General features: G+C 67.4%; 2 protein-coding genes across 4 annotated transcripts; one reads left to right on the top strand and one right to left on the bottom strand.

The window, feature by feature from the left end:
* Positions 1-463: 463 nt before the first annotated feature.
* On the bottom strand, positions 464-7,284 carry LOC116589863. Its single transcript, XM_032341602.1, has 3 exons — positions 7,204-7,284; positions 1,199-3,797; positions 464-961 (listed from the first exon to the last, which is right to left on the bottom strand). Exons 2-3 carry the CDS (start codon positions 2,255-2,257, stop codon positions 851-853), a joined length of 1,170 nt encoding a protein of 389 aa, XP_032197493.1. The 5' UTR covers positions 2,258-3,797; positions 7,204-7,284; the 3' UTR covers positions 464-850.
* NUDT14 (nudix hydrolase 14) lies at positions 7,052-14,253 on the top strand. Of its 3 annotated transcripts, none has more exons than XM_032341627.1 (5): positions 7,052-7,233; positions 10,206-10,249; positions 10,876-10,940; positions 11,095-11,332; positions 13,984-14,162. In XM_032341627.1, the coding sequence occupies exons 1-5, from the start codon at positions 7,072-7,074 to the stop codon at positions 14,036-14,038; spliced, it is 564 nt and encodes a 187-aa protein (XP_032197518.1). In that variant the 5' UTR covers positions 7,052-7,071; the 3' UTR covers positions 14,039-14,162. The 3 variants fall into 3 exon arrangements, with proteins under 3 accessions (XP_032197518.1, XP_032197519.1, XP_032197517.1); XM_032341628.1 differs by lacking the exon at positions 13,984-14,162 and adding an exon at positions 11,801-13,682; XM_032341626.1 differs by having other exon boundaries at positions 7,056-7,233; positions 13,937-14,253.
* The last annotated feature ends 852 nt before the right edge of the window (positions 14,254-15,105 follow it).

Here is a 15,105-nt window from a genome sequence, read left to right as displayed (position 1 = left end):
TTCGGGGGGCCCAGGAGGCAGTGGGGATGGTGTCGGTGATGTGTCCCCCATGCACCCCCATCTCTTGCCGCCGGGGGTCGTGCAGACCCCACCGCACCCTCCCTGCCTGCGGCCCCGCCCCTTCCTTCTCACCCCTCCTCCACCGCTTGCTCTGAAGCAAGCCCTGGGTATAGCTTCATACCTCCGTCTGGGTCGCTAAGAGACTGTTGCCCAGAAAGCGCTAACGCCACCGGCACACGGGTGCCCGGTCAGGGCTCCAGGCTCCGGGACGGCCGGCCCGAGGGCCCGCACACGGCCCATGCGCTGTAACCGCTTGACGTGCGTCTCGACCCGCCGTAGCCTCAGGTCTCCCTCCTGCTCGAAGACGCCCGACTGTCCGGCCCACCCGTCATGGCCACCGCGCCTGCCACGGAGCAGCTGTCCGGTGCGGGTCCATGCGCCGGCGGCGCTCAGCCGCGTGTTCTCCCGCTGGGAGGTGCACGGTCTCTGGTTCGTGTCTTACTGTATTTTCTCATTGCGGCAAAACATACCCAATACCCGGCTGCCCGTTTTAGCCATTTTAAAGTAATAGCATCGCGAGGGACAGGGAATGCCAGTACTCGGGAGATGACCAGCAGATCAGAAACCCGTGACCTGTGCGCAACCACAAACACAGCTTCAGAACGCAGGAAGCCACAGACGCCCCGAGACCCGCTCCGGCTCGTCCCTGCACACAGACGGCCCCGGCATCCAGCAGCAAAGACGTGAGCAGTTTGGATGATGCGGTGGAGAGAGGCACACTGTTTTCTAGTACACACGGCGTTCTCCAAATCAACATGTTTTGGGTCCCCAAAGAGGCCTCAGGACACCTTCAGAAGTGGAAGTGGCCACGGGGCAGGCAGGCAGGCGGCAGAGCCATGCCCCCACCCCGCGCTGCAGAAAGCGGCTCTGATGGGGTTCCAGGCGCAGCCCAGCCGTCCCGGGTGCGAAGGGAAAGAAAGAGTCTTCAGACGTGCCGGGGCCTCACGCTGCCTCCCACGCACCGTCTCCAGCGCCCGGAGGAGCTGCTCCATTACAACGAGAGCGTGACCCGAGCCAGGGAGCTCCTGGGCGAGTGGGGGGGAGAGGTGTGCAGCACAGCTGTGCCCCATGAGGCCTGGCCCGCCGGGTCAGACAGCGGAGGATGCGGGCTCCCAGGAGCCCCCGCTCTGACGCGCACCTGACCTATACGGACGGTGAGAGGACCCCAAGGGGCAGAAGCAGAAGCACAGGGCAGCGCATCCTCCGGGTCCTGCCTGATGCCCTGACGGTAGGGGCCTGGTGTCCCTAGATCACCCGTGTCCGGGCCCACGGGTGGCGCCCACGGCTCCTGACCTTTCCAGGAGGCTGAGGCCAGACCCGGGCCCTGAGGCCCCACACCCTCCCTTGTCCCGGGGCCATCAGCGAGCGCTTGGTCAAAACAGAAGAGGGTGTAGCTTGGGGACACACACCAGCCGCGGAAGGTGGGGAACAGTCCCGTGTCCAGAGAGGCTCCCCGGGGGGCAGTCCCCCAGCAGCAACCAGGCTGCCCAAAACGTGCTTTCTTAACCGGCCCCTGTTTTCTCTTCAAACTGATCTTTTCTGCTCTTCTGCAGACACAGCACACGGCACACAGGACCATCCGGAAAGCGGCGGTCGCTTCCCCATGCCGCTCCTGGGGTGCCGAGTCGGGGGGCGCCCACGGCGGCAGGGGCGACGACACAGCATGTGGCGCGCCTGCCCGCAGAGAGGCGCGCACGCGGTTCCTCTGGAGGAGACCCGGAGGCGGGCGGATGGGAGTGTGGGCCTCCGCGGCCGAGGTCCTCCCGGGGAGCCGCACGCAGACCCGGCCCGCTCCCGTCCAAAGCCCTGCCGGTGCTTTCACCACGGTCGCTCTGACTTGTGTGCGGAGCAGGGCGGTTAATGGTTGAGAGGTCACTGTTGAAGGGTGAGGGAGAAACAGCGAAGAGAGGGATCCGTCCGGTCCGGTACGCGGACGCGCGTCCAAGCACCGTGGGGACAGCGGGGGCTGTCGGCCCCGGAGTCGCAGAGGCAGGAGAGGAAGCCGGGGTGGCCCGGCCCTCGGCAGCTCTGGGGTTAACCTGAGCGGAGAGCCACAGGCAGGCTCCGATGGTGCAGCTCGGGCCAGAGGTCCGCGGTGTCCCCGATACCAAAATCTACGCCCCCGGAAGCTGGCCGGACAGCTGTACTGTGCCCCCCATGAAGGACACACCTGCCCTGATGCACATGGGGCTCCCATGGCCCTGCGTTAAAGGGAACAGGACGGGGCATGTGGACCACCTTGGAGACACCAGAAGGGGAAGGGGGAGATACTAGACACAGGGACACACAGACATGTCTACGGACTGGAAGGGTCACTGGCTGAGGGTACAGAAACCCAGCCAAGATGGGACATGATGGCATTTCAGGACCCAGACACAGCCAGAGGGACAGAGGCCCCCACAAAGGGTCAGGGACGGGTCCAGCCGTTACCGTGACGCCAGAAGGAACGGGTAGCCCCGTGGCCAAGCCAGGGTGGACCACCTGGCCAGAGAGCAATCAGGGGAGGGTCCCAAGCAGTCAGCTTTCATGAGACTGCTCTTGAAGGAGGAAGGCCAGCAAAATGAGGACAAGGACCAGGGAAGACAAAGGCATGGGTCAGTGACGCTGGGACGGAAGAGGAGGCCCCCAGGTCCAGGAGAAGGGGCACCGGCGCAGGGTGGTCACCGCACAAGACCCATCAGACGACGCCCAGGCACGATGACCTGTGTTCTCCGGAGAAGCAGACAGACACACACATGCGGGGATGGGAGTCGCTCTGAGGGACGGGTCACCCCGTGCAGGCTGCGAGGCCACAGCCGGCGGGCAGTGAGCCGCGGACCCAGCAGAGCCCGCCGTGGGCTCCACTCGGATCTCCCAGGCGGAGCAGACCCGCGTCCCAGCGGGACAGCACGGGGAGCGGATTCTCTCTCTGCCCGAGGTCCTGTGTGCACCCCAACTGATCGGACGAGGCCCACCCACACCGGGCCGGCGTCTGCTCCACGCGGTTCACAGACTCCAGCACCCGTCTCATCCGGAAACACTGGAGTCCGTTCCACTGAACCCCTGGGTGCCCGCGGCCCAGCCACGTGGACGGGGAAAGCGAGCCGTCACGAAAGGAGGGAAGACACACAATGACGAAACCAGAGGGTTCGGTGTGGGAAGAGATGCAGGCAGCTGCGCTTGTCAGTGTCACGAAGGCGCCCCACACCCAGCAGGGCCGGAGCAGGGCCCCTGAGCCACACCCCCTGGGAGAGCATGAGGGCGCGTGCGTGCGCACACGGGAGGCCGACCACCGCTGAGCTCTCCAGGCTGCGGGGCGGGGGGCGGGGGGCCGACCCCCTCCAGGCCATCTCAGCTCCTCCTCACCATCCGTAGTCTGGGCTCACTCGGGGAAGGCAGCGCGCGCCCTGGCCCACACCTTCCAGGACACGGTCCCTGGTCTTCCCAATGGCACCTTCTGGGCAAGGGTTTCCTCCCAGTTGCAAAACCACACCCTTCCCTGATGCCCCTGGGTCTGGAGGCAACGCCGGGGCCCCGAGAGCCACACTGTGACCGTGAGGGTGAGCGAGGCTGACCTGCTGTGTGTGGGGACAGCTCAGGGGACGGCTCTGGGGCCTCCTCCTCCCGGGCTGTTTGGGCACATGTCAGCCACGTGCTGTGTGAGCTCCGGTGGGGTCGCTCCTGGCTGCCCCAGCCAAGGCCTTGCACGGCCAGAGGAAGATGCCTTCAAGGGGCATAACCATAACCAAGGCACAGTCCTGTAAGCATTGGCACGGGGGCAGGGGGCAGAAACATCAGGTCCAGATGTGAGTTCTGCAGCTGCTTCGTACATCCAGCCCTGACGTCACCACTCCTGTGGCCGCTGCCTCTGGCCCTCCCTGCAGGCAACACCCTCCATCCCTGGAGTCTCTCAGAGCAGGACCCCCGACCTGTGCCCTCACCTCTCTGGACCCTGACTGCCCACTGCCCCCCCCCCCCCCCGGGAGGAGGCTGAGCCCTGGGGGAAGCGGGGCCGCATCTCTCTGCCCAGGCTGCTGGGGACTGCTCGAGCGCGCCCTCCAGCCCGGACCGTGGGGAAGCCCTGCCGGCCACCAGGGCTCCCAGCCCCCTGCCCCGCGGGGCTCGGCACACAGACACCCTCCCTCCGGTCCTGGCCTCAGCAGATGAGCCCCAGCTCCTACCCAGAGAAGGGAGGTGGCAGCCAACAGAAGCCACCCAGGGGTCCCGCCAGCGCCTGCCCACCGTGGAGAAGCAGGTCTCTGCCACGCTCTGCAGGCACTGAGCGGCCCTAGGGCCCTCCCGACACAGGCTCCTGCCTGGCTGGGATGCCCCCGGGCCCCGCCCTGACCCCCAGGCCTGCCGCTGTGGAACTTCACGGACACAGACGTGAGACGGGGAGACAAGCCTGGATTGCTGGGGTGGGCCCGAGGTCCCCACAAGCGTCCTCGGAGGAGGAGGAGGAGAAAGTGACGGGAGCGGCATCAGGGAGAGAGCCCTGGTGTGGGCGCCTGCGGGAGCTGGCCAAGGCCGGGACGGGGCCTGCCCTGAAGCCTTCAGGAGGCTGCGGCGCCGCTGCCAGCTGGGCCCCGGCCCAGGGCGGCCAGTGTCAGACTCCGGCCCGGAGCGGCAGGATGCAGAGTGCGAGCCGTCCCGGGCCAGCACACCCGTGGTTGTAGGTCCGGGGGGCGACATGGGGGCTCACAGCAGCCCGGCCCACTGGCTCCGGGCCTCCCTTTTCCTCCAGGGCTCTGGGACGGTGGCTCCTTGGCTCGAGCACCCGACAGCCTGGGCATGGGATCCTTGTCCCTCCTACGGGGACCCCCAGTTCCAGGCCGCCTGCCGTGCGGTGGCCATACTCACAGCTCACCCGAGAGACTTGCCCACACCCCAGGGATCCTGGCCCAAGGTCCACGGTGAGGCTGCGCCGGCCACATCCTGGACAGGGCGGAATGGGGGGAGAGGGGCTGGTCGGCCACGGTTAGCGCGCAGCATCCCTGTCTTCGGATCATCTGAATCTTGTTCCTTTCTGTGGCTGAGTAGTCCTGTCTTGGGGTCAGCCGCACAGTGGACCCGCTTGCCTGCTGGTGGCAGTGCGGCTGCCCTCCTGGCTGCTGTCCGTAGAGCGGCCAGTGCGGGGGTTGGCCGAGTCCACGCTCCAGCCCCGGGCGCACCCCCAGGAGTGTACTGGTGGGTCTCCTGGGGACTTGATGGCTCCCTTTTGCAGAACAGCCAGACTGTTCCCCGAGAGGCAGCACCTCACGGGTGCAGAGACCTCAGTTCTGCCGTCTCCATGACCAGCCACCTCTGCTTGCCTCATGAAACCTCCACTGCAAGATGCATGCTGGGAGCCGAGGCTGCCTCTTGTCCCAGATGCTCCTGGCTCCCTGCTGCTCCTCCTCGGCCTGGGCCAGGGCTGCGTGAGCTCTGCCATCGGTCCTGCAGTGTGGACAGGGAGTGCCCCTGGACCCCAGGTGTGTGGAGGAGAGGCCCACCTGGCTGCTGGGCAGGGCAGGCCCTGGTGTGCGTCTCTCCAGTGCTCAGGACATGGGGTGCCCAGAAAGGCTGGGAAGCACAAACCCCTAGGTTTATGGGGGGTGATGGTCACTCTTTGACAACAGGCCCCAGGAACCGTGCCTTCCCGTGGCTCCAGAACCCTGTGAACCTTCCTTCTGGCACGGGATGCCGTGAAGGAGCGCTGCCTTATGTGGGAGCTGAGTTGCAGCAAGCCTGGCCCGGTGACCCTGTGCTGGGGGAGCTGCTGTCGCAGGGGGACCCCATGGCTCTGAGACTGCCATGCTGCACAGAAAGGACCCACGTGGGGAGGTGGCCAGCCAGCCCCCGCTGCTCTGGCCCCCGAGCTGAGCTGCCAGACGCGTTGCCCCACATCTGGCAGCTCAGCGGAGCCGTCTGCATGTGCAAGCCCGCTGAGCCTCCTGAAGGTGCCTGGGTCGCTGTCTCCTGACCACACATGCAGAGAAACCCCATGGCAGAGCTGCCCAGCTGAGCCAGACTCATCCGTACACCGAGACAGTGAGAGACAGATGGGTGCTTCCAGCCACGACATTCTGAGGCCCCGTGTCTCGCTACCCAGCAACAGATAAGAAGACATGGGCATCAGCTTCAAGGCCATGTGGTCAGGGCCCCTGGCTATTCACTGTGGGGCCACAGGTCAGAGAGCAGGAGCGGGGCTCAGCCCTGTGCCCCACCATTCTTAGAGGCCCCTGGGGAGCCAACGGCTGCATTTGGAAGGGGTCCCCAGATCCACCCCCAAGAAAGGAGTCCAGCTGCCGGGGCCTCTTCACAGCTGGGGAGGAACGTGGCGGGGCTGGCCTTCCTGAGGGTGGGAATAGCCGCAGGCCCTAGAGGGGAAGGAGGCACAGCTCCCCAGGCTGGGAGCGCCAGCTCCTCCCCAGCCGGGCAGGTGAGCGGGCAGGTGAGCGGAGGGCCTGTGTCTGCCTCGGCCCTGGTCCCGCCCCCTTCCCGGGCCTCGCCCTTGTCCAGAGCTGCTGTCCTCCTGGCCACCAGGCTCCCCAGAAGGGTCTACACTGTCTCCCAGCGCCGCCCGCTCAGTGGTCCCGCGTGCAGCCGCCGTCCCCGTCCCTCCTCCTCTGGCAGGCTCCACCGGGCAGCCGCGAGCGCTGACCGCTCCCGCCAGGGCCCCAGCTCTCCTGCCCTGGGGCCTGACCTCGCCCCCGCATCACCCAGTCTCAGGGCCGCGGTCATCCCGCGTGGGGTGGGACAGCCGCTCGGCTCCTCCCGCCAGGGCTGCCCCACGAAGTCCCAAGTCCCCCGAGCACGGGCGATCGCGTGTCCGGTGGGTCCCCTCCAGCCACGCTCGCGGCCGCCAGCCCGCACACCCCGCTGGACGCCGCCCGGCAGCGGGCTCCACGCGCTAGCCCCGCACTCGGCTCCCACGGCGGGCGGATCCGGGAGCGCCCCACCTGCGCGCCAACCAGGCAGGTGCTGCCCGCCCCGCCCCGCGCGCTCCCGCCCCGCCCCGCGCGCTCCGGCCCCGCCCCGCGCGCACTGAGCATGCCCAGGGCCGGGTCACGCGCCCGGCAGCCCGAGGCCGGCGTGGACTCTGCCCCCGGCCGGGCTGCTCCGCGCGCTGGCATGGAGCGCATCGAGGGGGCGGCGGTGGGCCGCTGCGCAGCCTCGCCCTACCTGCGGCCGCTCACGCTGCACTACCGCCAGGTGAGCCGCCCGCCCGCGCGCCTTCCGCGCGCCCCCGCCGCCCGGCCCCGCGGAGCCCCGCCCCCGCCCCCGCCCGCGGGCCCGCCCCCGCCCCGCGGAGCCCCGCCCCGGCCCCGCCCCCGCGTCCCCGCCCCGCCCCGCCCCGCCCCGCCCCTTGTGGAGCGCCCCAGCTCATCTGGCGGGGTGGTTCGAGCCCGGTTCCCAGACCGGGTCGGGACACCTCTGGGGACGACCCATCCCTCCGAGGAGGCTGTGCGGGGCCCCAGCACTTTTTGCAGCGGGACGTACGGGGCGCCTCGGGGGTCAGGGAAAGCTTCCTGGAGGCGGTGGTCTTCATGCTTGGCAGTGGAGGTAGGGTTGTGGCGTGAGGAGGCAGCAGCGGGATCTGGAGAGCACTGGGGAGCCTCTCCAGCTGGGCTTCCTTCCGAGGGCACCTCCGCTGCCCAGCACGCAAGCAGGCTGCGCCCCCCAACCCTCTCCTCCCGCCCATCCCCCCGGCCACCGGCGAGAGCAGGACCACGTGACTCCCTGGGCACCGCGCATAGAGCGAGTTCACAGGAATGTCTGTTGGCCAGGGAGAAGCAGCTCCGTGGTTCGGGCCCCTCACCTTCTGCGCAGCGGTCCGGCTGCCCCCAGCGCGTTGCCGGGTGCTGGAGTGTCCCCCGGCCTTCCCGACGAGACTGCCCTCCTGCCTCGCTGACAGCACACGTGGTCCAGATGTTTGATGCTCCCCTTCCCGGTGGCCCCTGGGCTGGCAGCCCCCTGTCCACTCCAAGGCCCTTCCTCTCATAGCTCTCACTTGCACCGTGGCTCACTGTTGGCTCCAAGGGGACTTCATGTCCCTGGGATGGGCCCAGGTTGGCAGTGCTGGCCTGGGACAGAAGCAGAGGGTCAGCTGAGGGACGGTTGAGATCGCTGCCCTTCTCCTTGGCATTGACTTTGGGTGGCGATGTCTGATGATGGCTGTGCAGCCCCCAGGGGGCTGGGGCTGGGCTGGCGGCAGTGGGTGGGCACAGGGGTTTGGGGCACACAGCGGCCATGTGGCATGTGGCCGCCATCCTCTCTCCCCGAGCTCGAGTGCAGTAGCCTTTCAGTGCGGCTCCACCAGTGCGTGGTGGTGGCCCAAGAGAGCCAGGGCAGGCAAGAGGCAGTGGTGGGCCCCGGCTCGGGGAGCCCAGGCAGCGTCCCTTCAGGGGCTGTAGGACACAGGGCTGGGCCATGCGTGATGCAGAGGGACACCCACAGCCATCCTTGGCCGGGGGAGGCATGGCACCCAGACAGACCAGAGGCAGGTCACCCCCCCCCCCCCAAGAAGGTTAACCAGGCCTAGGACCCAACTAGCTGGTCTGGGGCTCCTGGGGGTGGGTCTGGCTGGGCCTCACTGGGCCTCTCTGGCCTGTCCCTTAGCATCCTGCCTTGGCCGGACCAAAGGGTCTGACAGACATTTTGATCTCGAGCTGGGAAGGTCCCCGAGATTTGCAGGAGGTGACACTTATCCTGAAGGAGGCAGGAGGCACAACGGGCACTTGGCAGGCTGGGGGTGGGGGAGCAGGCCTTCTCTGGAGTGCGTCCTGGGTGGGTGGCCGGCCCTGCGGTGGCCAGACTGCAGGCAGGCCCAGGCTTGCCTCCTGGGGTTGGTGCCTCCCAACGGCCTCCCAGGCAGCCCGACCTTCCCCTTGGAAACAAAGGCCCCTGCCAGTCCTCCAGGGCCTTCTGCTTTCCGCAGAGCTCAGACTGATTTGTCCAGCGCCCCTCGGACCAGCACATGGGCCTCGGGCCGTGAAGCCCCTCTGCTTGGAATGCCCTTCCCTCGGGGGCCTCTGTGGCTGGTAGAGTGTCACCTCTTCCAGGAAGTCCTCCCACTTCTGCGGCCCCAGCTGCACGTTCTTTGTGCCTGGCGTTCAGGTCCATGTCCACTTCAAGGCCTGCACAGAGCCCCAAGGGTGGGGCCTGCAGCTTTCCGGGGTCTTATGGCTGACCCAATGGGTGAGAGCAGATGGCCTAAAGGTGCTGGCAATGGGTGGCCATAGGGCAGGTCCTCAGGGCCCTGGGTCCAGCCCCACGGGTAGAGACCCCTTGAGGAGGAGGCAGGACCAGGTGCAGTGGCCACTGATCATGTCCACTCGAGCCCCAGGATGGGAGCCCACCCTGTCTAGTGGTGTCCAGCTGGCAGGAGTCTAGGTTTCTCACACACCATGCGTGTTGGAACCCCACAAATGCCCCTCCTGGCTCCCCTGGTGGGCCTGGACCAGCCCGGCCTCGCACTGCCTCCTCCATACACTGAGGCTGCCTGGAGCCCTCGGAGCCCATGGCGGGGTGGTGCCCAGGCTCGGGAAGCAGGATGATGGAGACAAGCCACAGACAGCAGGCCGACAGGATGCACAAGAGACAGCCCCAGACAGAAGCTGGGGGGGGCGGGGTCATCCCCTGTCCAGTCACCATCACTGCATCACCATGTCCGGCAGAGCGATGCCCACCGCCCGGCTGGGGCACTCCCACTCCAGCCGCTCCTGGTGCCTGTGTACTCAGGAGGCTGGCCTGCCCCTCCTGCCTTCTTGTCTGTCTCCACTGGCCTGAGGAAGCTTCAGCATCGAAAGCCTGATTTCTGCTCCCCCTGCCCTGTCCTGCCCCTCCCCATGCCCCACACGGTGCCGCCTACACTTGGTGACAGCGTACATCTCTTGCAGCTCCTTGAGTCCAGCCTGCCCCAGGCGGCAGCTCACACCGGGCCTCGGATGCTTTTCTACCATGTGCTGTGATTTTCCGCCCCACCCCTGGAGAGGATCAGGCTGTCAGTGACCTCCTTCCCTAACCTGCTACAGCTCCCCACTCTTGATGGGCTTAAGCCTTGGTGGGCTGCCCGGGTAGGGACTGGTGCAGTGGGTCTGTCTGGCTGGCCCAGGTTCGCAGGGCACTTGCACACATGCTAGAAGCCCTCTGGCCACCCCTGACCAGTGCCCCGCATCTTTCAGAATGGCACTCAGAAGTCATGGGACTTCATGAAGACACATGACAGGTGAGAGCCCAGCCTGGCCCTGCTGCTGGGGAAGCCCTAGGCTGGTACCCCCTGGGACGCTGGGGCTCAGGGGCCGGGAGTCCCCCCCACCCCTGCCTTGCTGCCTCCCTCTGGGTGCACCCATGTTCTTGATGCACTCATGCTCTCTGGGTGTCCCCTTCTGGCTCCTGGCTCAGGCGGCCTGGACCGTAGTGGCAGCTGGGCCCTCTTGGCCCTGGAAGAGCCTGTCTGGGTGCGCGCGTCCTCCCCTGAGCAGCAGGCTGTGGGCCGGACGGCAGGAGGCACGAGGGGTGTGGCCAGTAGGCAGCCAGCCAGCGGGGGCCACATGTCCCGTCAGTCAGCCGGCCTCAGCTGCTGCCACCCCCAACCTGCCCAGCATGTCCTTCCCCACCCCTGTGCCCTCTTCTGCCTGTGTCCTGGCCTGACTGTGGGGCCTTGGCATGCTCTGGCCCTGCCTGGGCCTCAGTGTTCCCATCTGAGTAAGGGACCAATTTCCCCAGACTGCTGGGGGGATGAGGTGGGCTGGGCATGCTGGGAACAGGGGGCAGGGAGCCAAGGGCCCGGGGAGGTGAGGTGAGGGTGTTGCTTCTGTGTTGAGTATCGTGTACCCCCCCCCCCCCCCACAGTGTGGCCATTCTCATGTTCAACTCTTCCCAGCAGAGCCTGGTGTTGGTGAAGCAGTTCCGGCCAGGTGAGGCCTGCGGGAGTGGGCTGGGGGGGAGGGGAGAGGCCCCTGGGGCCCTAGGGTCAGAATGTAGATGGGGGAGGGGCAAACTAAAGCCCCGTTGGTGGGGGTCTAGCATCTACTACACAGCTGTGACCGTGGTCCGGCCTTCCCCAACCAGCTGTGTACGCGGGCGAGGTGGAGCGCCACTTCCCAGGGTCCCTGGCAGCGGTGGACCACGACGGAGCCCGGGAGCTGCCCGTGGCTCTGCCTGGCTCAGCGGGGGTCACGTATGAGCTGTGTGCGGGCCTCGTGGACCAGCCTGGGCTGTCGCTGGAGGAAGTGGCCTGCGCAGAGGCTTGGGAGGAATGTGGCTACCGCCTGTCTCCCTCCGAGCTGCGCCGGGTCGCCACCTACAAGTGAGTGGGGTTGGACGTCTTGTCGGCACCGCCTGGGGGAGGGGATGAGCTAGCAGGCAGTGAGCGCCCCGTCCCCGGGGGCGTGCAAGCACGGCTCTTCCTCCTTGTTTTTCAACTTGGAGGCGGGGGAAGGTTGGACAGAGAAGGCCCTCAGGTTGGGATCCAGGCTGGAACCCAGGGCTCGCGGGGGCAGCTCTGGGGCACATGAGACCCGCCCTTCGGCCCCTAGCCACTTGGGGCCAGCTCCGGGTGGCAGCTGCTACCACTGACGCCTCTACTTCCTGTGGTGGGATTAGGCGCCGGTGGGGGGTGGTGGGAGGCGGAGTCACAGATCTGCTGTCAGCGGCTCAGGAATGAGGCTGGGGGGCAGGGGCTCTGGCATGGCTGGGGAGGGAAGGGGCTGTGGCCTGGAGCTGAGACTGCAGGCCTGTCCCCACCAAAGCCCAGGTGTCCCCCACCACGTTTCAGGACGAGACGTTAGGGTGAAGCCTGCCCATGTGCTGCCCCTTGGATGCCCTCACAGGTCCCTGAGCCTGGTAAAACGTGGGAGCAGGAGCACAGCCCCTGCACGGCACTGAGCATGGCGCCCCGCAGCCTTCTTTCCAGGGGCAGGGGCCTGTGCCCCCGGGGAGGGGGCCGGTGGGGAGCTCTGCTTCGCAGCCTGGTGCAGGGGTCCCTCAGTGCTGGGTCCAGGCCCTGTGCCTCAGCTGCCCAAGGGCTTTGTCAGGGTAGCTCCCTGGGCTGGGGGCTGGGGGGCTGGGGCCGACCTCCAGGCCAAGGAAGGGACGGAGCCAGGGCTTGGAGCCCCCACGTGTGCCACTGGCTGCCAAGTGGTTGAGCTTGGTGGTCTGAGGGCCAGGCCTGCTGTCCACAGGTATCCTTGCTGCTGGGGGCCAGAGCACGGGAGGGTGCTGATCCGGGGCTGGCGGGGTGGGGGACCCGTGGAGGAGCGCCCCCCCCCCGCACCGGTTCCTCAAGCAGGGTCTCGGGGCTCTAGCCTGATCCCAAGGGTGCTGGGGAGCCCAGGAGGACTCTGGGCAGCAAACAGCCTGGGAAGACTTGCATTTTGCAGACAAGGCGTGCCTGTGGGAGGTAGGGCTGAAGGGGCTGGAGTAGAGGTCGGGGCAGGCGTCCCTGGGGGCAGGACAGACAGCAGATGCTTCCTCTCGGAGCCAAGGAGAGCCGGGGGCTCCCCTGCCCGTCACAGGGGACAAGGCCCAGGCATTCCTCCGTGATCGCCCAGTGGAGGGCGGGGCTGGGTGTGTTCTTCTTGCCCCGGGTCGGCGTCTGTACCGGTCTCCTGCACAGGCCGGCGGAAGCTGTGCCTGGGAGCCCCACAGACTGGTGCTTCCGTCAAAGGTGCAGGCCGCAGCCCCCGCCGGAAACCGGCCACCAGGAGGGACCGTGTCAGGGGGTGAGGCCCGACTGGTTGGGGTGCCCCCTCCTGGGCAGGGGGGCGCAGAAGCCCCCCTGCGTGCTGGGCCGCCAGCGGGAGCAGCCCCCACCCTGCAGGTCTCTGGGCGGCCTCAGACACCCTCGGGTCCCCGTCTCCCGACGCGCACTCTTGCTTGACTCCCCTGCGGTCCTGGGCTGCAGAACGGCCTGCCCCCTCCCGGCTGCCCACGCTGCCTGCCACGGCACTGCACCTGGGTGCCTGTCCCCCTCCTGGTGGCTGGCAGCCCCCTCTGGCCACCAGCCACCTAGGGAGGGGCTCCCTCTCACCCCTCCACACCCCTGCTGCCTCCGCAGGAGCCGTCCCCAGCCTGGAACTGGCGTCCTAGCGAGGCTGGTGTTGGGGGCCGTCTGAGCCTGGGCCACACGGGTCCTGGCTTCCAGCCAGCCCGGGGCCCTGGGTGCCGCCTGGGTCTGTGCTGGGAAGGGAGGTCCTGCACGAGGGAGCTGCAGCCCGCGCTGCAGAGATCTCTGGCTTCTGTTGACCCTCATTTACAAGCTCACAGTTGCCGTGGGGGTGCTGTCTGCTTCCTGGGAATGGAGCCTGGTGCTCAGGGGCTGGCCACACGGGTCAGGGTGTGGACTGGGGCCGTGGGCTCATCTGGGGCTCAGGGTCCCCTTCCCAGCTCATGTGGTTGTGGCAGAATCCAGCTCCTCGTCGCTGTGTGGCTGAGTGAGGGCCCCGTTGCCCTGCTGGCTGTTGGCCGGGGACCATGGTCCACTCTCTGAGGCCACCTGCAGGCCTGGACCACGTGGCCCCCTCATGTGGCAGCTTGCTTGGTCTACAAGGCCCACAGGACAGCGTCTCTGACAACTAAGCCTTCACTGAAGAGCTCACCTAATTAGGTCAGGCCCACCAGGATAATCTCTCAAGCTGGAAGCCAGCTGAAGAAAGCTCTCAGTTACGTGGGCGGGGTCCTTCCCCCTTTGCCACACGACATGAGAGCCACAGAAGTGAGAGTCACCATGAGGCCGGGGTTCTGCCACCCTTGGGGGTGGCAGGAACCTGACGGGGGTGCGGGGGGGCATATCCTGGAGCTCTGCCTATCAGACGGGTCTCCCGGGCAGGAGTGGCTGGAGGAGGGCCGGAAGGGCCAGGGCGGCCTGTGAGGCCCGTGTGGCTGGTTCCGTAGAGGCCGTCTCAACCCGCAGGTCTGGTGTGGGACTCACTGGCTCCAGCCAGACTATGTTCTACGCAGAGGTGACGGATGCCCAGCGGGACGGCCCGGGCGGGGGCCTGGCGGAGGAGGGTGAGCTCATAGAGGTCGTGCACCTGCCCCTGGACGGTGCCCGCTCCTTCGCGGATGACCCAGCTGTCCCCAAGACCCTCGGCGTCATCTTCGGCATCTCGTGGTTCTTCAGCCATGTGGCCCCTGGCCTGCGTCCCCAGTGAGACTCCAGGGGCCCAAGACCAAGGCTAGTTCTGGCCACTTGGCCTGCAGACGAAAATAAAGGCTTGTGTGGCTCTAGCCTGTGTCTGCTGGCTCCGAGCTGGGACCGGGGTGGGCTGGCGTGGGGGTGGGGGGACAGTGGCTCTTCCCCAGATGGGCCCTGGGGGCGGGTGTGCGCTCCCCGAGAACCTCTCACTCCACTGAGAAGCCTCTGGCTGCGGCGGGGCAGGGACGGCTGTGGGCGGCTGGTGGTGGGCAGGGCGCTAGGGTCCGGCCCTAGGCGGGGTCCCAGGGAGAGACGGAGGGTGGTGCCTGGCCAGGCTACCTGCTGGGGCAGGAGAGGTGGGGCTGGGGGTTCAGCCGGGCCAAGCGCTCAGGCAAGACTGCGTGGTGGGCCACGGGGCAGCCGTATAGCTGTGGGGGTGGTGGCCGGGCCGGCCGTCAGGAGGGGGGACAGAAGTGCCTGCTGTGCGTTCTTGAGGGTACACGCTCCCGGCTCCGGGGCTGGGTTCCTTCTCCGGGAGCCCAAAGCCAGAGCCGCTCTGGATCTGGTCTCTTGCCCCCAGCAGCCCTGGCATGCCCTGGACTGTTGGGAGTTAGTGCCCGGATATCGCTCTGCTTGCCAACCAGTGTGGGCCTGTGAGGCCGAAGGACCCCCGCCACGCGTGCCAGCCTGTCTTGTGGGTTAGGCACTACGGGAGCTGCCTCTGTGACCCTTAAACACTTGGGGTTACAGGAGTGCTTGGTGCCCACTCAGCTCCACACCCAGTAAGGCCTCCACAGGCAGTGGGTGGGTTGGAACCATTGCAGAGGGGGTGCGGGGATCTCGGGCATTTGCAGGATGGGGACCCGGCCTGAGGGCTGCGGAAGCTCCCGGGGAAGGGCCAGCCTGACCTGTCCCCTGAGCCCTCCAAGCTCTCCGGTTAGACC

The sequence above is a fragment of the Mustela erminea genome, chromosome 5, assembly GCF_009829155.1.
Source record: "Mustela erminea isolate mMusErm1 chromosome 5, mMusErm1.Pri, whole genome shotgun sequence".
Taxonomy (NCBI): Eukaryota; Metazoa; Chordata; class Mammalia; order Carnivora; family Mustelidae; genus Mustela; species Mustela erminea.
The sequence above is the reverse complement of the archived record's forward strand: the minus strand, read 5'-3'. Positions and strand labels throughout refer to the sequence as shown.

What these genes read in the sequence shown, in the direction of transcription:
- LOC116589863 (XM_032341602.1), bottom strand. Translation starts at nt 2,257, where the DNA reads ATGGGAGCCCCATGTGCATCAGGGCAGGTGTGTCCTTCATGGGGGGCA. An exon ending in TCACCGTCCGTATAGGTCAG is followed by an intron (nt 962 to 1,198) that starts GTGCGCGTCAGA and finishes TCCCTTCGCACC; the next exon opens with CGGGACGGCTGGGCTGCGCC.
- NUDT14 (XM_032341626.1), top strand. Translation starts at nt 7,072, where the DNA reads ATGCCCAGGGCCGGGTCACGCGCCCGGCAGCCCGAGGCCGGCGTGGAC. An exon ending in TCACGCTGCACTACCGCCAG is followed by an intron (nt 7,234 to 10,205) that starts GTGAGCCGCCCG and finishes CGCATCTTTCAG; the next exon opens with AATGGCACTCAGAAGTCATG. An exon ending in GGTGAAGCAGTTCCGGCCAG is followed by an intron (nt 10,941 to 11,094) that starts GTGAGGCCTGCG and finishes TTCCCCAACCAG; the next exon opens with CTGTGTACGCGGGCGAGGTG.